At 38.8% G+C, this 22743-nt stretch overlaps 1 protein-coding gene across 1 annotated transcript in view; it reads right to left on the bottom strand.

Annotated features, from left to right (window-relative positions):
* The window catches only part of LOC123253653 (connector enhancer of kinase suppressor of ras 2-like), a 530144-nt gene that overhangs the window by 124850 nt on the left and 382551 nt on the right, over window positions 1–22743 (bottom strand). The window contains 2 exon segments of the mRNA XM_044682811.1: window positions 8363–8610; window positions 12683–12769. Of these exon segments, the coding sequence (XP_044538746.1) occupies window positions 8363–8610; window positions 12683–12769 (335 nt within the window).

Here is a 22743-nt window from a genome sequence, read left to right as displayed (position 1 = left end):
TCAGACAACCTAATGTCTCCGGGACCATTTGCTTCCTCTTTCTTTTCTAACTGTCTAGGTCTCCTTTCTGGAAGTGCCACAGACGTGAGACAGCAACAAGTCTGGAAACATATAGTTATTTCTCAACTTAACAAATGATTTGTATCTGACGAGTTCATTTTCACATGATTCAGGGGACTGACTAATGAGCCCAGTCCTTAGAAGCATGCACTGGATGCCTCTGGTGCATTTCCCTTGTGTATTCTGGAGCATGTCTAGACATTTTGGAACTGGTTCCAATCTGCTAACAACACAGTTTAGGAGAGCCTCTGATTAGCCATGGCTGTGTGACTTGACCTGGGAAGGAGGGCATTTAAAAGGCAAAACCATGAGGGAGAGATGTCTTGGAGAGGGACACTAGAGCACTGAATATACTCATTAATTTTTTGGAACTTGGAAACTGTTTTCCCATAGAAATAATGTTAGAAATGGTGGTTAGCTTTCTAGGTTAGCCCACAGAAACCTGTTCAACTCATAATGTACCTAAAATACTGTACATTTGCAATGAAAAGGAATAGAAAACAAGACTGGTAATAGTAGCAATTAGAGGAAATAGAAAAATAATTTAATAAGAAAGTGTTTTATGTAGAAAGCTGGTGCTTGAGGGAAAGAGTTTAATGAGAAGAGGAGGAGGTAGATGGAAATTATTGTGGAAATTCTGAATGGGCATTAGGGATACTTTTGAAAGCTTTATTCAATCTAATTTCACCTCAAAACCTGTGGTTTTCCTTTTCCTTAAGACCCTCGAAGCCTTTTTTTACATTAATGAGTCATGGAATGCACTTTCTCATTCCTTTTGCCTCATAGAATCCCTGCTCCTCCAAGCTCCAGGCCTTTCCTGACCCCTTCCTCCTGCTGCTTGTCCTCCCCCACTTCTATTTTCTTACATGAGTACTTTGTTGTTTTCCCCATTATCATGGAAGCTCCTTCCAAATAGGAATTGCCTTATTCATTGTACTTGTTGCCCCAGACACTAGCTCAGTACCTAGCATATAGTAGGCATTTAATAAATGCTTCTTGATTGATTGTTTTGAGTTCCCAGATGAGTGACAGGAAGAGGGAGAGAAGAAGAAAGACTACTTCTTTTAGGTGTTAGGATGTGGCAGAATTGTGAAACAACTTAGTCACTTTCCTGGTTTTTAAGCCACATGGGATAAAAAGTACCATGCTTAAATCATCTTAAAATGCTAGCTGCAAACTGTGATGATTGGTCTTCATAGCTTCTTCAACTTTTAATCTATCTCTGAGCAATGAACAATGACTCCTAGGTTCACTGTGCAACTGTTTCCAGTGAGATGCTTTTCTTGTTACCCCTTTTCTAGCTTTGGCTACCTACAACACATTTCTCACTACGGCTATAAGGCAAACGGCAATTTTCTGAATATCCAACTGTGAAGTGCCAAAAGAATAAGAGGAATCGGGGGGAAACAACTTAGCGAGAATATAGCTTTCTAGTGAAAACATCTTTTGAAACTCTCATTGACAAAACTGACTAAACATGACTTATTTTCTTAAACTTCTGCTCTTCTCCAATCTATCACTTCATTGACTTAAGTAAACCGTAGATTCCACCCCCTCTCTGCTCTTGTCCTTTGGTGTACAACATCCGACATTTTGGAAATGTCAGCTCTTTCCCCTTATCTCCCTGGAAGTGGTGTTTATTTTTAAAGGGGGATGGGGAAGTCAGGCCTCAGGGTTCCAAGGCACTAGGGAGGATGTTCTGAAAAATTCAACAGGAGAGAGTTTGTTGGCACGAGTTCTGATCCACATCAAGAGCTCCAAAATGTGCCACTAGTGAACTATCCTGCTTTCCTCCAATGATGACTTGGCCTTTGACTGAAAAGAACTCCTATTCCATAGCCAGGGCTTATGCCTGTCAAGGACTGGAGTGCTTGGCCTAGAAAGCAGCAGGGGTGGGGTGGCGGGGACAGTAGTGGTCTCAACCCTAGTCCTGATATATTGGCAGGAACAATGAAACTTTCCTTTTCTCCTGGAGAACAGCAGGCCCTCTGCAAGCAGGAGAGACCTTTTGGAACTGCCAGCCAGGTATTCATTCAGTCACATTCTATTCATGGAGATCTCTGATGAACTCATCTCACAAAGAGATTCCAGCTGGGCAAAGTTCACTCCATCCTAGTGAAGACAATTTTGCAGTCTTATTTTTTTGTGACAAAAAGGCTAGCAATAGGTTGGAGATTATGAAAATACTATAGTTATTGTGATTAAAAGGAATCAAATAGGAATCTAAAAGAGACACTGTATAGGAAACTTTGGGGCATAGATAGTCCTGGCAAAGAAATTTCATTCTGCAAATAACTTTATTGAATTACCGGAGCCAAAGATGCTAAACCAATTTTCAGACCTCTACTCCGACCTTCGTCTAACCTTAACCCCGTTGCCCTTAAGAATAATCTTGGATATTCATTAATCAGAGCATGCTAATCCTCTGCTCAAAAAGTTTCAATGGTCCCTACCTGATATGAGGTAGGATAATACAGTGGATAGAGCACAGGACCTGCTTCCAATCCCACTTCTGATACTTACTCCCTGTGAGAGCTTAGGAAAGTCACTGAATCTTTTGGGACCAGATTCCTCATCCAGAAAACAAAGGGGTTTCTCTTTTTGTCAGTGGTCTCTAAAGCGGGCAGGGAATGACATCATCCCTGACAGAGGGCAGCATCTATAACCCCAATCAACCAACTGGAGTATGGGAAGGTGGGCTACATCCCAACCATCCACAGCCATATCTTCACCATTTTACCAGTATCCTTCTCCTCTCTGCTGTGAAAGTTCTCCCCTTCCTTTTTTGTGGAGTCATCAGGTGTCTGCTCCTGAGTGCAGTTAAAACCTAATCTAAATGAAACTCACTGCAGTGGTGCCATTGGGATATTTCTGCTCCCCATACCTTCTCTTCATATCAGACCTTATAAGAGTTGCAGAAGTCATTCTGACAGCTGGCTCCATACTGCCCCAGGGCATTTGAGAGCCATTTCTAGGTTCTAGGCACAGTGCTAAGCCTGGGGATCCACAGGAGAAAAATTAAACAAACAAAAGAGCAGTCCCTGCTCACAGGAAACTTATATCCTAATGAGGGAGATGGCACGTAATTTTGCTAAAGCTCTCATCTGCCCATCTCACTTCCCTCCTTCCCAGCCCCTAACACAATGGTTAACTCAAGGATGGAATATTATTTCACTTTTTTATCATCCTTTAACAATAAATAATTTTTGTGTAGATTTAATAATATATAATTAACATCATAGTGCATGTATAGTTTATAAATAATTAAATACATATACAATGCAGACTTGCTTCCAAGTTTTTCTTGTTTTTACCAATAAGGGTATGCTGTCCAAAATGCTTGAAAGGCCGCTGCTCTAGACTCATGATCCTGTCACTTCCCAAGTAAAGTTTCGATTCCTTTGTCTGGCATGGAAGGAAGTACCTTCCTGATCTTTGGCGGCCCTACCTTTGGCCTCCTACATTCCCTGCTCCTGAAAACTGTACCCCTTTTTGCCACCTGGACTTTTCAGTCTATATCACTTTTCTCACACCAACCCAGCTCTTAACTCCTCCCTTAAATTCAGCTCAAAAGCCATGTAAGTATTCCATGGAGAGGGTGACAGTGTGGTGTAGTAGAAAGAACACTTAAGGTCCGGCTCTATATCTGTGTGACCCAACAATGAGCATCTCTTGAACACTGAATTCAGAACAATTCTCCTCTTTGGACTTCACATAACTCTAATATATGAATATATTTTTGGAATACTGTGTTACAGCTCTCTGTTTGCTGGCTGTCCCCCATACCTGGAATGCACTTCCTCCTTACTTCTACCTCTGGAATCCCTACTTTTCTTCAAATCTCAGCCAGAGCTATTTCTACAGGAAACATTTCTGGGTCTCTCCCCTCCCACCCCTCCCCTTCGACCCTAGCCTCTTACCAATCACTTTGTATATATTTGGTATTTCCCTAGTCTGTATATGCTTATGTTTCCCAATAAAATAAAAGCTTTTTGAGGGTAAGGACTCTTTCCCTTTTTCATTTCTAGCACCTGGCAAAGGCCTAGAACATAGTAGGCACTTAAAAAGATTGGTTTTTGCTCCTTCCTTTGCTAGACTATGACATGTATGAGGGCAGGGATGATCTAAACTTTCTATCTCTTTACATGTGAGACACTTAATAAATATTTCTTGAACAGCTGGTGGGGAATGAAGATTTCAAAATTCCCAGAAAATGAGACCCTGGAAATGTCTTTTATGATAAGAGGAACAAAGAGTGGTCCTGAGGAGCAATGACCTGAGGAGAGGAAAAGCTGATGAACTGCATGTAAATGTGTTTAATTAAGAAGCTATTAGTTAGGAAATTGTTTTGATTACAGATTATCTAGAGGAAGTGGGTACTATATTTAGCAGCCCCAAAGTTCAGTGTAACAAGGCTTCGCTTCACTGGAATATTAAACAGAAATATTTTGTCTGATCGCATATTTCCTTGTATGGATATACACTAAAGGAGTGACGCACTGAAGTGTACAGTGTTGAAACTGTGAACTGATTTAAAATGAAAATGCAAGATTATTTGGCCCAGGGCCACCAACCTTCCTTTGGGCATCCCTCTATTTAGCCATTCTCAGACTCACAGGTATCTAATATTTTCTTCCCTTCAAGGTATTTTTTAAGGCACTTTTGGTGAATTTACTTGTGAAGCCAGAGATGCTCACCTTGTATTTGATAAAACAGAAAATGTCTGACTACAATGAATTCCCCCCAGATTTTCATACACATGGCATACATACCAACTGCTTGGAGTCATTGTATAACACTGTCTTTTTAAACCCATGATGTTACAGGACTACTTTACACAAAGATGTTATCTTTTCCTTCTGGATTATTACTGGATCATTCTCATAAAAAAGTCTGCTTTAAGTCAGAAATGGCCATCTGCTTGGGTGATCAAAATGTGGATCTGCCCATGTGCTACTAAAATCTCTTTCTCTCTCGCTGATATCATTGATCCTCTTCAAAAAAAGGACAAACAACAACAACTCATCAACCAATCAACTAAGCACCCAGGACCCCTAGACAAATTTCATTTAAATCTAAGGGACCTCTAGCTTCAGGAGCAGAGACTGTCTCTATTCTATGGGCTTCATGGCATGTCTTCCTATGTGGGTAAATTGGAACACACTTTGGGCTTCCTTATGGAATGACGCTGAGTTTCTGGCTTACTGAAGCAGTTGAAAAAGGAGGCAATGATTATCCATGGGATTCCTGATAAGAATTCAAGACTTTTATTTTTCAGGTCCACGAGACCTTCAAGTATACCTTCTCCTGTTTTAAACAGAGGCACATGACCTAAGTATTACCTCAGAGAAAGTAGTGGCTTTGCATATACTTAAGAAAATTGCTTGGGACCCTTCCTTGATTAACTCTAGAAGGATGCTTTTTAGCTTGCTGCCTGGCCCACTCTTGGTTGGTAGGTCTGTGGTTTCTTTGAAGTTGACAGCTCCGTTCTTTTAGGCTTTTGTTTTTGTTTTGGAGGCTGGGCATAAACCAACCAGGCAATAAGTACTGACTTTGTACCTACTATATGTCAGGCATTGTGCTTGGTGCTGGGGATATAAGTACAAAAGGTGAAGCGATCTCTACTCATGAGGAGTTTACATATTACTAGAGGAGACAATAAGCCCATATTGTAAAATATACATATGAGTAAATATAAAGTGAGAAAATACAAATATAGAGCAAGTAAATAGAAAGCAACTTGGAAGGGAAGGCCACTAGTATTTGGGGGAATTGGGAATGGTTTTATGTGCTTAAGCTTCATCTTAAAGGGCAAGATGTACCCTATGAGGTAGCAGTGAGGGGCAAGCCCATTCCAAGCCTGGTGGGTGGCCAGTGGAAAGGCCCAGAGATGAACAATTGTGTATAAGAAATAGAGAGAAAGCCAGTTTGGCTGGATCACAAGGTGAAAGAAAGGAAATAATGTCCAATGAGGTTGGAAAGCTACATTGGACTAGGTAGTGCAGGACTGTAAAAGCGAAACAGAGGAGTTCTTATTTTATCCTAGAAGCTAAAGGAAGCTGCTGGGGCTGACTGAGTAAGGAACTGACATGGTCAGATTTGGACTTAAAGAAATCCTTCTAGGAAGTAGAAGGTAGGATGAACTGGAGTGGGGTTGATATTCGAGGCAAGGAAACGAAAAAGCTGTGGCAATAATCTAGGTGAGAGGTTGCTCAGGTTTGAATTAAGGTGGTTGCTGTGAGAGTAGAGAGAAGTGAGAGATGTAAAGGAAGAAATAAACAAGATTTGGCAACTGGAGTCAAGGATAATGCCAAGGTTACGAACCTGTGAGAATGGAAAGAGAGTGGTACCATCAGTAAAAATGGAAAAGTTTGAAAGAGGGGAGGATTGGATCTTCAAGACATTCCCTTTGAGATCTGGTTCAGAGGATAGACAACAGGGATGTCCTAAGCCAGCTAACAATGATCACTGTAAGGTGAGTAATCCTTCTAGGAAATCATTTATCAATGAAGCTATTTCTTAGTTTAGCTGGCATCCTATACAATGATGGAAAGATCTGTATGAAAAGGATATCACTGATGAATGTTTATATACATTTCTATGATGGAGATATGGCTAAACTGGTGGAATGTTGTTGCATATTGGGGCAAAGTAGTTAACTGGTTGGCTACTCCACTGAGAATACATTTTGCAGGAATATATTTTCTGGGAAATCTTTACTGGAAAATCTGATTATGGATATTACTTCTTACCAAGGGAAGAACAATCTACTTGGGGCAGTTGTTTTATTTAAAACTAAATAATGTATTTTGTGATAAATGCTTTATATACTCTCTTGAGAAAAAGAAATCTTATATGTTATTGTTCTGGACTATAATTCACAGATGTGACATAAGAGCTACATTCTTTTTAGCTAATAAATTGCAATTTACTATAGTCATAATATTACTAAGTTACAAATATCAAAGCTGTGAAATAGTACATTTCTAAAAATGCTTTCACAATTCCAAAAAGGTAATTTGTAAAATAAAAAAAAACCCTTGAAAGAAATATTTTAATATTGATACTTTCATTAGAGCCTAAGGTAAGAGCTTATATTATTTTTATTAACTTGAAGTGACCAATATTATTCCCAGTTTACAAAAGAGGGAATCATAAAGCCATAATATGTAATTACGACTTTTTCTGGGAGGGCATAGTCCCTTGGGAAAATCACAAATTCATTCTATTAAACTAAAAGCGATAAAGAGGCACCAATTTCAGAGTTTCACTTTGGTTATGAGAATTTGTGCCTCATTCTAAATGTACAGTTACATTCAATTACACGTTCCAGTGGAAAACAAAGTAATTATTTCAAGTTGCATATTTATGCAGAGAGACGGCGGTACAGTCCAAATTAAATGTCTTTTGTTTACCATGGTTAATGAAGTGTAACAAGGCTAAATTCAATGCATATCAACTTAATTATGTCTCAGAGGTAACACTTTGCTAAAGTTTCATCAGAAAGAATATTACTTTGTACCATCAAAAATAGTTCATCAAATGTTGAACAATCTCAGCTTGTGCATGCAATTCAGAGTGCTAGAAGAAACACACTTGTTGGAGCATTTTGATACTATTGGAGTGAAATAACTGATTAACTCTAAGTTGTAAGCCATGGGAAGTCAAGATTTCAGATTGTACTTTTCTAAATGTCATACCTTACCTTCCTACTAACTTCAATTCTATTTACTATCTCGGACGGTTATAACTCCAAACAAAACAGCGAGGTCATTTCGAATAGTCTCCTTAACCAAAATTGGGTTTAGAGAGAGGATTGCTCATCAATTAATTGACCTATAGTATTTTGAGGGCTCATTTTGGCCTACTGTACAAGGAGGAAAAGAGACACTGTTCGGATATGTATAGCATAGGCATTCTAAGATTTGTCACATATTTATTACAAGTGCATGTTGGAATGGATTATAGGGCTAAGAAATGTCCAGTTACTCTATATGATACCAGGAAGTTTGTGCCAATATGAGGCACTCAGTCCTCGACAGAGTTCAGAGGTGTAGGTTATAATGTCTTCATGCCCATTCTTTTGCCCTCTAGCTTCTCGAAGTGGAAAATTTCAAGGTAAAACATCATGCCAGGTGGGGATAAAGAATGGGCTCCAGAGAAAGAATACAAGATGGTCCCTTTCTCTTTTCTGGACTGCATTTCCAAATGGGAAAAGCAAGTTTATTTTTCGAACTTGTTCTGTGACCCAGTAGGGACAGGAAATGGCAAAGTAGGCTCATGCATTTGCTCATGGATTCACCTGAGGTGTTGCCATAGCAGAGTCCTCAGGCACAGTAAAATTCAAGACATAAGGATGTCTGGAGGCCAATGGAGGATCAGACAACATAGATGGATGGATAGGTTAGTTAGAGCTACTTACGTGTTTGTTCTTTTTCTTGGACTTTCGGTTTGAGTCCTTCTTTTCCTTGTGCTTTGAAAGTTCTCCTCGGTAAGCCAACATCCTTTCATCAGCCACGTATTGCATCATTGAACTCTCAGCTTCTGGGGCTATGAGAAAAAAAAGAATGTGAATATACGATTAGGCAGAGGGATGAAAAGTCTCACTTTAATGCTTACACTTCACTATACTTCTCTGCGAGCAAAAAGCCTCATTTCCTTCAACAGCTTCTTGTGAGTGTTGCTATATGACATTTCAAATGGAGACCACAACCCACAGTTTTCTGCTCAAGTGCTTGTCATATTGAATATATTTACGAAGATTTATGAGAAATGAAACACAACCATTATCTCAGCTTTTTACAGTCCTTTGAACCAGAATTCTTACTCTCCAGAAGAGAACTCTTATTAAATCAGAATTCATTGGCATAATGTGGCCAATGCAAAAAGCTGTTGTTTTGTACAGCATGATTGCTACAGAAGCACATTACCTTATCTCTTTGCCTCTGGAAATACCAGCAATTTACTGTATCTTGGAGCTTAATGTCTACAGATTAAAAAAATATCCATGTACAAGTGGAGAAATGCCTTGACTTAAGGGTATGGAATTTAGAAATTCTTGTACTTTACCAGTATCAAATTTTTAAAATGCAATCACTTTATGTAGCTACTTTATGCTCAGTTGTTCATGCTTCTGGAAAAATACAAGTATTTAGACCTTACAGTAAAAGGAAATATTTAACAATCTCTCTATTCAGAAAAAAGTCAGATAATGAAATGAAAATTAGTATAACTTGGTTTAACAGCAAGTTCCTAACACAACAACTTCCTGGCTTCTGCTTGAGCCATAAAATCACACTTGGGAATGATTCCAAGATGGCTGGTGTCAACAGTCTCCAATTAAAAGCTAATAGAAATAGATTTTCGGGGGGGGGGTACATAAAAACGTGACTATTTAAATTTCCATTAAATTCACCACTTAGTACATTATTTCTAGGCCAATTAACAGTGTGAATTAATATGCATTGAATACTTAATGACCAATCTCTGAACCACCAATAAGAAAACTACCTGATGTATTCTTGCCAAACGCTGTAGTCCAGCTAAGGAGAAGAGAACCTCAGCAGGTAGGGAAGGCTAAGCCAAAGCTTGGCCCTCAACTTCCCTGCTTCTACTACTGGGCTTATTTCTAAGGATGTAATTTATGTGCGCGGGAGGAGAGGGAACAATGGTGTGGAGTCCATAGACATGGGTTTGTCACTATGGGCAAGCCACTGCATTGTTTAGACCCTCAGTTTCCCAATTTGAAAAATGCAGGGAGCTGGATTAAGTCCTATCCAGTTCTAAATCATAGGTACTTGGAGCTGCTATAATACAGTTGAAGTATGCAGTAAGGAGTTCATATTGTAGAAGAGATGAAACCTAGGTGTGGTGTTTTGTTATGCTTTCTAAGGGACCCTCAGGAGTAACACTAGTCATTCCCACCCTGAATCAAATAATGACAGAGGCTGATACTGACTTTTTGACTGCCATCATTTCCTAAGGTCCATACATATGCTCTGCTCAAATAGGGATACTATTATTTATTCTGTTTTAGTCACATGATATCAGCAAGGCAAAGGATTTAATCTGGCTACTTGGCAGGTTCTCCTATGTTCAAGATGGCAGTGAGACATAGCTGTTAACAGTCAGAGAGGAAGGAGACTGAGAGGTAGCATATGCAGTGAGGGTGTTATGGGTGCCAAATGGCGCTGATGAGATCAAACTGCCATTTTGGAACTATTGTTCTACTGGGGCCACACTCCCTAAAAACAATTCTTGTCCTAGGAAGGGCATCTTTACATTAGGAAGCTGGTATCTTTCTTGGACCAAAAAGTGAGTGGCACTACAAAAATACATTGATGAGCAAAGTCCAAAGCAAAATCTTTGGGAGGAATGGGTATCCAAGTTGCTTACAGTTTGGACTGGAGCACGTGGCAGAACTATATTCAAGTTTTTCAAATGCCCCTCTTCATAAGACTAAACATAAAACTTTGATTTACAAATTCCAATCAACAATTTTTTTTTCAGGGAAAAGATGAAAGAGAACAGTGATCCTACTGATTCAGGCCTTCCTTTCATGAAGAAGTGTGCCTCTGGATGGAAGAAGTTTGTGTTGCCAATATCCTCAGCTTTCATTGCCACCAAAATACGGTTATCATTTTGCTAACTGTCCTGTTGAAAAATTTCAGGCTTTCTAGATGCTGGTCCAGAATTGCTGCTGCCTGTCCTGATCTTATCCATGGCCATTCTTTCATCTGCATACCTCCCCTCTGAGATTATCTTTAATTTGTCCTACTGATAGCTTCTCCATACATAAAGTTGTTCGAATGCTGCCTCCCCATTAGAATGAGGCCCTTAAGAGCAGGGACTCTTTTGCTTTTCTTTGTAAAGCAACAAGTGTGTACTGCCATGGCTATGTATAAGGAACTGTGCTAGATGCTAGGAACACAAAGACAGAAATGAAACTGTCTGGTCTCAAGGAGTTTTCCTTCTAAGCCAGGAAACTGTCTAGTTCTAGATACATGTGTATACATATAGCCATGTATGACAGTGCATATGCAGAAGAAATACAAGGTGATGGGGTGTTGGGGATAGCACTAGGTGTTAAAGAGATTAGGAAGGCTTCATGTAGAAGATAGTGTTTGAGCTGAGCTCTGGAGAAAATTCGAGCTTCAAGTCGAAGCAGAGATGAGGAGAAAGTACCTTCTAGGGATGGGGTCAACTGGGGCAAAGAGTTGGGCAATGGGAAATTCAATGTCATGGGTGAGGAACATCAAGTCCTGTATTTCTGGAGAGCAGTTTGTGAAAAGAAGTAACAACTAATATTCTTTGAGAAGTAGGTTGGAGGCAGGATGCGAAAGGCTTTAAATGTCAAACAGAGGGATTTGAAACTGATCCTCGTGGTACTAAGGGAACCACGGGAGTTTACTGAGCAAGGGAGGGACATGATCAGACCTGTGCTCTCGGAACATAACTTTAGAATCTGTGTGGTGGATTGTTTGGAGACAAGGGAGGCTGGAGGCACAGAATAATGTGATTACTGTTGACGAATGCTTTCAATTGCTTTTCCCCCCAAAGGAATGACCTATGAGAAACACAAATCTAGGCATTTTCTACTGATTTCAGTCATTGCTCTTCTAATGAATTTAATTAAAATATTAGTGACCAAGGCTTTCACCTTTATAAAGGCTATACACAAATTACATCCTTTAGTTTAGGTTTCATTCTTATTACTTTAAGGAAGTCTTAAGCCTATAGTATGAAAATGTGTCACAGTCAAATGCTAAAAGTCCAAGGAAGGCTAAACTCTAAGAAGAAGGTAGGATTCAGGGGAAATATACATCCAATTCATCTTACTTGGATCTTATTGACTTTTCCAGACACTCCCATGGGCTACACAGGGGGCAAACCATAGCCCTCTGGTCAGATTTATTCTATAATTGAGGACTTGATATTTTTCATAATTAAAGGAAAAGATTATGACACAGAGAAGCTTACGTGGGAAAAGCAAACGTCTTGAATATTGGAAATCTCATAAGCAAAAGAAATCTAAGTCCTCTGAAGCTAATTATCAGATAACTGGGGGTAGGACAGTGGGACTGAAAATTTCCTTTCTACTCTTTGCTGACAGATCCCTGATTTATGGCCAACCCAAAGTATCAGGGAAGTGTGTAAGAGTCATCCAGTTCTCAGGTAGCCTGACTCTCTACCTGAAGGGCTAAAGTGGTTGGGTGGCTGAGGTGCTATGGAATGCCAGCCAATTTCCCACCTAGTTTGGATCCCATCCTGTGTTTTTGATTGGGTGGAAAGCATCATATAGCACCTTCCTTACCTCCTTTCAACCTGCATTTCCTCTTGGCTAATGTCTATGTGTTGGCTCCCAGAAAATCCATGGGTGTTTGCTGAAGTGGAGAGAGGGAGGGATGGATAGTAGCATGCACTAAGGCCAGAGCTGATGCCTCTGAGAAGGGCATCTGGGGATAGAGGCAGGCTTAGGACCCAAAGAAAGAAAAACATTTCCTATTCTTGAATTTTCCCATCTGTAATATTGTCAGTTTTTGACAGTTTTAGATGTGAGTGAGTTTTACTATTCCAGAGACACAGAACCTTTTTACAGTTTGAAGAGAGCTGGTTAACTCACCTCTGCCACTTCGCCTGTGCATTCCATGTTCTCTGGGATCCCTCGCCCAGCCGTATTCGGGGGGCATGGAAACAGGCCTTGGTTCACCTGGAAATAGTCCAAGAAGAACCAATTATTTTTTCACTCCATAATAATGCAAGGTTGCTGAAGGGGAAAAGATCCATTACGCGTTCCTTGCATAAAGAATATTAGTGTAGTCTCTGTATTTGCATACATCTATTATTAATACTGATGTTTTCCCAAATGACAATGCCTTGGCTCCAAACCAAGGTCCACAGAGTTGGTGCTAAAATTATATATATATATATACACACATATATATGAAGTTTGTTTTATCAGCAATACATTTGGTCCATATTAAAAATGTCACAGGCTAGCTACAGAAACACAGATAGCTCTATCTAAAAATCAGAGCAAATACTGGACCTAGTAAATTAAATGCTAGGACAGAGGAAATTGGATAACAGCAATAACCTGGGAAGGAGCGTGGGGAGGGAGAGAAGATAGAGCAGGGATTTCAAAACAAAGGCCCCCAAATGATAGCACTTTGGGTAGTTTTCACTCAAGATAGCCATTAATCAAATAGCAGCAGCACAATAGGACAGGAAGCTTCTGCGTCTTTCTTTCCATGTATAGATTTGTTAGTGGCTTTGGGGGCCCAACCAATAAGCCAGGAATATTGTAAACCTGACTTCGGGGGATTATCTTTTTGACCTTGTCAATGCACATTATCATCACCAAGCACATAAAACAGCCCTCTAGATTGTGAGTCAACCCCAGTCAGAAACACATCACCAAATCCCAAAAGCTCTCCAAATGCCAAGCGAAGACTAGGTGTGGAGTCTATTTGTTTAAGGCTCAAGTTATTAGGAGAAAAAAATTAGAATCTACCCAGCTACCTTATTTCTCCAGAATAAGCCTTGCCGGCAGTACCCTAACACCTTACAAGAATTCCTTTACTCAGCCATTCGAATCTTCACTGTTAGCGATAATTATGAGAAACAAATTATATGCTCAGTGACTACACTGACAGGCTCATTTGGTTTTTCACTAATTGATTAAACATTTTACTGACTAATAGTCTTCACTTGATAAACGAAAGAAAATAGTGAATGGTAAAATATTTTTAAAGGGAGAATTTATCCATTTGTCATCACTTGCTCAGTACATATGGGGATTCCATTAGTCACTTTCTTTTATTCTATTAGTTCTTTTGTGACTGAAATAATCTGTTTAAAGAGGAATAATTAGAACAATAGTCATTTAGATTTATGATCCATTTTCTTCGCCTTGAATTTGATTTCCTCCTATATATTTTTCCATTACTTTGCCTCCATATGTCTGCCTTTGCGTGTTATTAACACTCGAACCCACTCTAACCAAATGAAAGCTGTCTCAAAAGGATTTGCCTTAAAAGTCAGATGAGCTGGATTCGAGTCTTGCTTCTAGCACTTGCTGTCTGTGTGAACCTGGGCAGGTCATAGAATCATTGAGCTCAAGAGGTAAGGGATTTCAGAGCTCATCTGGTCTAATTCACTCATTTTACCACAGAAGAAACTGAAGGCAGAGGACCTAAATTGACTGGCCCAAGGTCTTATGGGTAGTAAAAGTTGTGGAGCTGGAATCTGAAGCAAGGTGCTCTGACTTAAAAGCCACATCAAGCAAGAGAACCTATGATAGAACACAATCTCATACTTTCGCAGCATAGTCATAACTAAATGTCACTGTAGGAGTCAAACAGATTTTTTTTGGATTCAATTAATATATTACACATGAATCATTAGTACATTTATTCAAGAAATCATGTACCAATTACATCACACTCATTACATCATCATACAACTGTACGAAAATCTATGTTGGTCAGTTAATAAGCATTTATTAAGCACCTACTATGTGACAGATACTGTGCTAAGAACTGGGTATATGCAATTGGCCCTGCAGGATAGTCAATAGCATCCTCTCCTAATCGTAGAATTGCCAATTAAGATGGTGGAAATGGCCATAATTAATTCCACAATCCCTTCTTTAGGTAATATCTCACACCATTTTAGTTCTTATAACTTTCTTGGAGCTGAAACTATGAAGTATCAGCTTGACTGGTTTGGAATAAGACTTTTTCAACCCATGACTTAGTATTAGATCACTAACCAAGGATAAAATCTTCATTGGTCTTAAACCGTTACTCTATGATGCCAACCATCTGGACGGAAGTAGAAAAACAGAAGTATTTACATACATTTTTGGAAACATCCAATAAATTGACTCTGTAATTGACTCTTCAGGTTATAGCCACAAATATCCACATGGAGTAACAGTAGTGGAGAGAGCACTTGACTTAGAGTCACAGGACTAGGGGCCTGAGCCCTGTCTCTGGCATTAATTTTTTTTTTCATATTTCAGCTCCATATGTGTATGATCAGGCTAAACAGACAAATTTATTTATGTTAGCTGGACACAGTCTAAATTTCACCCAGGGTTGTTTTAAGATTATTGGCAAATATGGAGGTGAATCAAGATCACTTTATCCCAACAAACAACAAAGTACTCTCCCTTGACTCCAGCTAAGAATGTATAACTGTGAATTGAGATATGAGTTGTTATCACAATGATCTCCTTTCCCCATTCCCCGTGAAATCACCACAATTCCCATGAAACTCCCCCCAAGGAAAAGCTGATGTTTTGCTTCTAACTGGTCTTGACTGGCAGTGTTAAACATTTTTAGGCAGGCAAATCTACTACTATTATGTACAGCCTTTTGAAGTTTCCCTGAATCTTCCCAGAATGCAGCAAATCCTTGAACCTTGAGCTAGACACACTTAGGACAAACCAAGGCAAATAGTGAGTCCAAGGAGTGGCACAAATAGATATATAAAATGGATTCCAAACTAATTGAGACAAACGGAAAAAGGAGAAAATCATAAATGGCTCGAAAGAGTCTAGGACCTATCTAACTATTCAGGTTAATGTCGAGGGAAATAATTCTGGTGGAGGTGCTGTGGGGGTGCTGATAGCAACAGAATTGTGGGCTAATTGACATGTGGTTCTGATCCAACATGGCAGTTTTTAAGGGTGAAAATGCACACTGCAGTAAGATGGGAACAATACCTTCACCCATGGATTAGATTTTGTTCAATAGTAGCCTTTATCATTCAGGAGGTAAGAATTGCTCTCTAGATTTGAAAAAAGGACAGAGAAGCTTAGTTTGTTTCTGCATTTCCCTCTTGTCCAAGCACTTGCTGAGCTTTGGAATGTGTTTGTGCCAATCAATGGAGAGAAATTTCATAAATGCCAGAACATGGGTTGTAAAAAACAAACAAACCCAAAGAACACAACTGCCAATTTTGTGTAATGATTTTCCAGTGAAAGCCATTAATGTGCACAAAGGGCATATTGTGTCATGCCACAGGAAAGCTTTCTCTGAGCAGCAGCAGTAAGAAGGTTTGGGCGGGAAATTCTGGTTGGTTTTTATGAAGGTTTTTCCTTCTGATGGACAGCATTTGTGCATCAGCCAGTGGATTGGACAACAAGATTTTCAGATCTGAAGGTCTGGCCAACATGCAAGAACACGCAGCAGACATTATTCATTTTCCCAAGAACAACATTTCCTACTTAAGATTCTTGAGAATTACAAAGGAAACTTGATATTAATGAAACTTTTTACCTCATCTTTCTTTTCAACTGACACAATGACATATTCATTAATTTTTAAGTTAACTATACAGGACCTTGAGGAATGGCAGGACATATAGAGCAAATAAATAGCTTCTCCAGTCTGCAAAACAATTCAGAGGTTCTGAAACAAGAGTTGTAACTAGGCACTTCAGGTTAAAGGCAATGGGCAAAGAAATAAATAGCTATGCTGAGTCTTCTGAAATTGTGGCAATGACAGTGCCTTTTTCAAAAAGAATAATTGTCATTTTTGTTCTTTGTTTTCTATTCTGAGTTATAATTCAACCAATCAATAAGTCTTGATTATTGAGCTCCTACCTATTTTTTTGTGCCCATATATGACCTGGAATTATGCACAGGGTGTGGCGTGGGGTGGAAAGAGAAAAGGCATAGAATTTATGGTCCTTAACCTCAAGTAACTTCCTACTCAGCTTAGGAGCCAGAACTAATATAAGTAATGCAATGGAATAAAAATAACTACCAGCAATATACTGTATGTTATACACCACTGTGGACTAAAGTGGTCAGATAAAGCTTTATGTGGGCGATAGGACTTAAGCTGGATTTTGAGGAATATGTAGGAGAGGATGGAGAAGGGCATTCTAAGTAGGGGACCAGGATCAACATGACAAAGGATAGGAAGGTGGAAATAATCACAGCAGGAACTTGGACCAGCAAATAGAACTGTTAGACAAGAGTCAATTGTATGTTAGGAAGTAATTCATTCAGGAAAGCTGACACTTAAAAGGAGGGAAAGCAAAATGTTATCCTGGACAAGGGAGATTGTAAGTTATAGCTGAGCTCCTCATTCCTCCATTCCAAAAACGTGTATCTTGACCAGGATTTGTAAAGGCATGTGACTCTTTGATCTCACTAGTTCTGCCTGGATAATACATTTCAAAATGAAACGAAACTATCTAAAAGTCCATTAATATAACCAGTGCTCTTCCTGACTCCACCTAGCTGGAGCTGACTGCCACAGCCCAGAGACCTTTCTTCATATCCCTCAAGACAGTCCATTCTTTGTGATGAGTTGCTTGGGTACAATTCTTATCCCTGGCAGTAGATTGTAAGTTCCCTTAGAACAGAGCTTGAGTCTTAATTGTCTTTCTATCTCCCACAATCCACATAATAGGCAAATAGGTTTGTTTGAATTAAATGCCTAGATCACCAATCAAGCACTAAAGAGATACAAGAACTCCCAACTCTCTGGTGTTTAAGGTTTACAAAATCCTTTTGTACAAATATTTTTATCCTTAGTTTCAATGCTTCAGAGTTCTGTGATTTTGGTCAGTCTGAGCACTCCCTACTCTGACAAACCTTAAAATGCAAATTCTCTCCTAAATATATATCATCACTTATCAAGAGAAAAGAGAAATGTGTCCTTTAATTTGGTGTGGTGTCATTAACGTTAACTGCTGTTATGGTATTTGACCAGAGTTCTGTTGTCTCTCCACACCAACTTTATTGGCATCGCTGCAGTGGAAAAGATGTGCTTCAGTCTATGAACTCTTTTTATTGTATCACTTCAAATAAGTATTCTCATTTTTTTCTGAGAGTTCTTCATATGAAATCATTCCTTGTATCTCAGTAATATTCCATGACATTAACATACTTTATTTTGTTCAGCTATTCTCCAATCATTAAGCAAATACTTTGTTTTTAGTTTTAAGTTATCACTTATAAGGCTGCTATTAATATTTTCATTTACATGAATCTTTTCTTTCTGTCAATAAACTTCTTGGAATATATATAGTGAGCCAATGGACAAGAACAACTTAGTAAATTTTCTTAAATAATTCCAATTGCCTTCAAAATGGTGGCAGCAACTCACACCTACATGAGGAGTAAATTGGAATATTGGTGGACCCATGGTCACTTCAAAGCCAGTTTTCTCTTCTTTCAGCAACTTTCTGAGCAAAAAGATGATGTTTGATGCCTCTGGGTTTTTTGACTCTGCATTTCTCTAATTGTTAGTGATTGACCATTTTTTCAGGTCATATTATTTGTATTTCTTCTTGTGAAAACTGATCATGCTTGTCTTTTGACCATTTGTCCATTAGGGAATGACTCTTAATTACACAAATTTGTGTCAATTCCCTGCTGATATCGAATGTTGGACTTTTGTCTAATGTTTAACACAAATACATCTTCCCTTAATCTATACCTTTCCTTGTGATTCCAGATACACTGACATTATATGGGTGAATACTTTTACATTTTGTTTAATCAAAATAGTCTATTTTACTTTTGATAATGTCTTCTATGCTTGTCTGGTCACACATTTTCTTCTATCTATTACTATAAAAGATAAAATTTTATATTTGCCTCCAATTTTTTATGGTGTGACTTTTTATATTTAAATCATTTGCCCATTTAGAATTTATTATGTTATAAAGTATATGATGTTATCAAAATCTAATTTTGGTGAAAGATTATAAAGTATATTTTGGACATGCTGTTTGAAATGCTTATGGGACATCCAATTTGAAATAGTTATGGGCAGGCAGAGACGTTCATTGGGAATTTAGAAGAGAGACTAGGATGAGGACTAGGAAAAGATCTTAATCGATATCTGGTCCAACACTGAAAAAGAGGTACCTTTTCAACATACTCATCAAGTGGTAATTGACCTCTGACTTTAACACTTTCTATAAGGAAGACACCATTACCTCCTAAGGCAGCCCTTTTCAATACTGCTAACCTTTTATAGTCATCTTCTCACCCAACCACCTACACTTCAGCCACTGTTCTTATCTCCCACCTTGGATGGTGCTTGAGGGTCACCTGACAGGGGAATTTTCAGCCCAATCATCTCCTTATCAGCCTGCCCATGCTCTAGTCATCAGTCTTCTCTCTCTTCCTTCCCATAGAACACTGGATTCTGCCCCAGCTCAGAGGGATGAGCTTTTGCCTTGTATTGTCCAGAGCCAAGCCTCCATGACACGTTTTGATCATTTCCACTCTAAGCTGCTGTGTGTTAAATAAACTTTCTTCTCCCCTTTCCAGCTCTCCTTTAGGAGTTGTCTTTCCCTATTAGAATGTAAGCTCCTTGTGGGAAGGGACTATCTTGCTTGCTTCTTTGTATTTGTATCTCCAGGGCTGAGCACAGTGCCTGGCACAAACCAAGCATTTAATATCTAATATCTTGCAGTCTGGTTCCAATTATCAGGAAGTTTTTCTTTAGATCAGTTTCAAATTGGCCTTTTTGCAATTTCTACTCTTCACTGCTGGTTTTTCCTCCACCTTCCTCTTTCCTCCAGACAGAGCAACTCTAATCCTTATTCTAGGTACTAGTCCTTCAGATGCTTAAAAACAGTTATCAAGTTCTGCTAAGTCTTCTGGTAGTCTGAATTTCTCTTTACTTAGTCCTTTTTTTTTTTGTAAAAATGATTTTGTAGTTATGCTCCTATGTATGTTTTGGTGGGTTAATTCCCAGATATTTAATGTGTTATGTCCAATGGAATTTACTTTCCTTTCTCCTGGGCTTTCTTAAAAATGTAGAGAAAGGTTGATAATTTTTGGAGATTTCTTTTGCATTATGCTTCAATGAAGCTATTATCCTGATTAACTTGTTTACAGTTTCTCTTGGGTTCCTTAAGGAAAACACAGAAACACATGCAAATAGAAAGAATCCCACCTTCATTTTGACCATGTTTATTCCCTCAGTTTCAATTTTTTATGCCTGTTAGACCTAGCAGGCATCATGGTATAATGCAGTCACATCCCTGACACTTAGGAGGTCATGCGTGAGACCATGAGCAAGTCTTTGAGTCTTGGACAACTTTGGAAAAGTTATCTGTCAGTGTAGGCAGGAAGGTAACAAGCATTTTTTTAAAAAGTACATACTATGTACCAGAAACAAGGCAAAAAATTGTTCCTCCCAATAACCCTGGGAAGTAGGTACTATATTATCCCCTGTTTTACTGTTAAAGAGACCCAGAAAGACAGAGCTTAAGTGACTTGCCCAGGGTCACACAGCTTGTAAGCATCTGAAGGGATGTTTGTTTGAACTTGGATCTTCCTCCCTCCAGGCCCAGAGCTCTATCTACTACACTACCTAGCTGCTTCTACTCACCTAGAGATGGGTTCTCTCACAGATAAACTCTTTGATATATTCTCATTGATGACATTTCTACAATTATGTCAAACAGTAGTGAAGGCATTTGTCAGTCTTATTTTATATCTGACCGTACTGGGAAACTACTAGAGTTTGTTATTAAAAATAATGCTAGCTCTTGTTTTAGAGAAATACTTTGAATCCTGTTCAAGTAAACGCCTTTCATTCCTGTACTTTTTTAGTGTCTATGACATAAATGAGAGCTCTATTTTGTCAGGATTTTTTCCACATCTATCACTATAATCATGTGATTTTTAATAACTTGCTATTAATACAATTTATTATGTTTTTCTAATGTTGAGCCATCTTTTAATTCCCAGTCTAAATTTCAATCTGCTCAAAATGAATAATTCCTCATGTCATTATCCTATGCTCTGGATTCCACCCCCACTTGCCTTCCCCATTTTTCAGCTCTACTTTTGTGTGTTGTCCCTTCTACCCCTGCCCCAAACTTAAATTACAAACTCTTTAAGTGCAGGAAATGCTTTTTTTTCTGCTTGTATTTGTACTCCCAGTGCTTAGCACAGTGCCTGGCACAGAGTAAGTACTAATAAGTTATTTTTGACTCCATTTACTTTGACTCCATCTTGTACATGCCATTCTGAGCTTCTGATTGGTGAGTCTTTTCTAGCTTGACCAAGGCCCCTCCATTGCTATTTCCAGGACATTTTCACTCTCCTCCCTCCCTTTACTCCCTTGGGGGACACGCCAATAATCAAGTCAACATTTCCATCCCTGGAGAGGTTATGTCAACTGAATGCTCAATTACTCTCCTCATCATCTCTGTGACTTCCTTGACCAAAATACTCCTCTCTAACCACCACTGCTAAATATGTGTTGTCTTTTCCTGTTGCAATGTAACCATCTAAGTTTGACAATGATTAATTTGTTGGTTTTCTAGGTTTTCAAAATATTATATATTCAGTTAATTGGTCTTTTCTTTCTCCTGTGTGTGTATAAATATATAAATTACTTTAGTTATGTTGTAAATTTTGAGATGTTGTTTATCATTTTCATTCATATATTCATAATTGTTTCTATAATTTGTTCTTTGAAATAGTCATCCTTTAATACGACATTATTTAGTTTGTATTTGAGTCTCTTTTCTTTGTTCATTATTTATTTCACTGACTATAATTTTTATTGCATTAGGATCGGTTAATAATGTTTTCGATGTTTCTACCTTTTAAAAACAATTTTTTTAAACCCTTACCTTCCGTCTTGGAGTCAATACTATGTATTGGCTCCAAGGCAGAAGAGTGGTGAGGGCTAGGCGATGTGGTTTAAGTGACTTGCCCAGGGTCACACAGCTAGGAAGTGTCTGAGGCCAGATTTGAACCTAGGACTACCTATCTCTAGGCCTGGCTCTCAACCCACTGAGCCACCCAGCTGCCCCCTGTTTCTACCTTTTGCATTTATAAATTCTTTAAGTCTTCAGCAGGGGATCAAAATTTTTAAGAGTGCCTTATAATGTAGAAAAATAAGTATTCTCCTTAATATTCCCATTAATAATCAATAAAGGTCTATTATGTGTAGTTGGCCTAGTATTCTCTCAATGAGTGTCTTAGTGTTTAGTTCTTATGATTGTCAGCTTACCCTGTAAGTACTTAGTTGCTACTCTATTCAGTGACTACATATTTAATACTGATATTGTTTCAACAGGGGCAATGTAGCTTGGTTGATAAAGAGTCTGCTTTAGAACCAGGAAGATCTGGGTGCAGGTCTTGCCTCTGCCACATATTGGCTGTGTGACCCTGTCAGTGCTAGTGTAGATAATGTCCTAACACTTTGGTAAAGGGAGTTTTTTCATTTGGGAGCTTTTTCCCAGTTCGCCTAAGTTCTCTCCTAAGTTCTGTGTTTATCTATCTTAATTTCGAGCTGTAAGGTGCTGAGGGGAAGTTGAATTTAACTAAAAACTACAAATTCAGTCTTTTTTGCCAGAGATTCCTTCCCTTTTATCCCAGATAATAGAGCAAACTCCACGCTACTGGTTCCTCATTTATATAAGCCCACTCCTCTTCTCTTCCATGGAAGTTCTCAACTTTCTAGAGTCTGGAGGAATCTGGAGGAATTGTTGCTAAGAGGAGACTATGAGACAACAACAAGCTCTAGAGTGGCTAATGAAAAACCTTGGTGAAATTTTCCCATGCCTTTTGATAATGTTAGCATACTTCTGTTCCTATAAAGCACCTTCATTTGTTAGTGGGGGCCTGGAAAAGAGAAAGGGGAACAGGGAGTTCAGAGGGTATGGAAAAGAAGGGAGCAGGGA

Source organism: Gracilinanus agilis, chromosome X (assembly GCF_016433145.1).
Source record: "Gracilinanus agilis isolate LMUSP501 chromosome X, AgileGrace, whole genome shotgun sequence".
Classification (NCBI taxonomy): domain Eukaryota; kingdom Metazoa; phylum Chordata; class Mammalia; order Didelphimorphia; family Didelphidae; genus Gracilinanus; species Gracilinanus agilis.
Note: the sequence above shows the minus strand (reverse complement) of the source record. Positions and strands in the feature narration are given on the sequence as shown.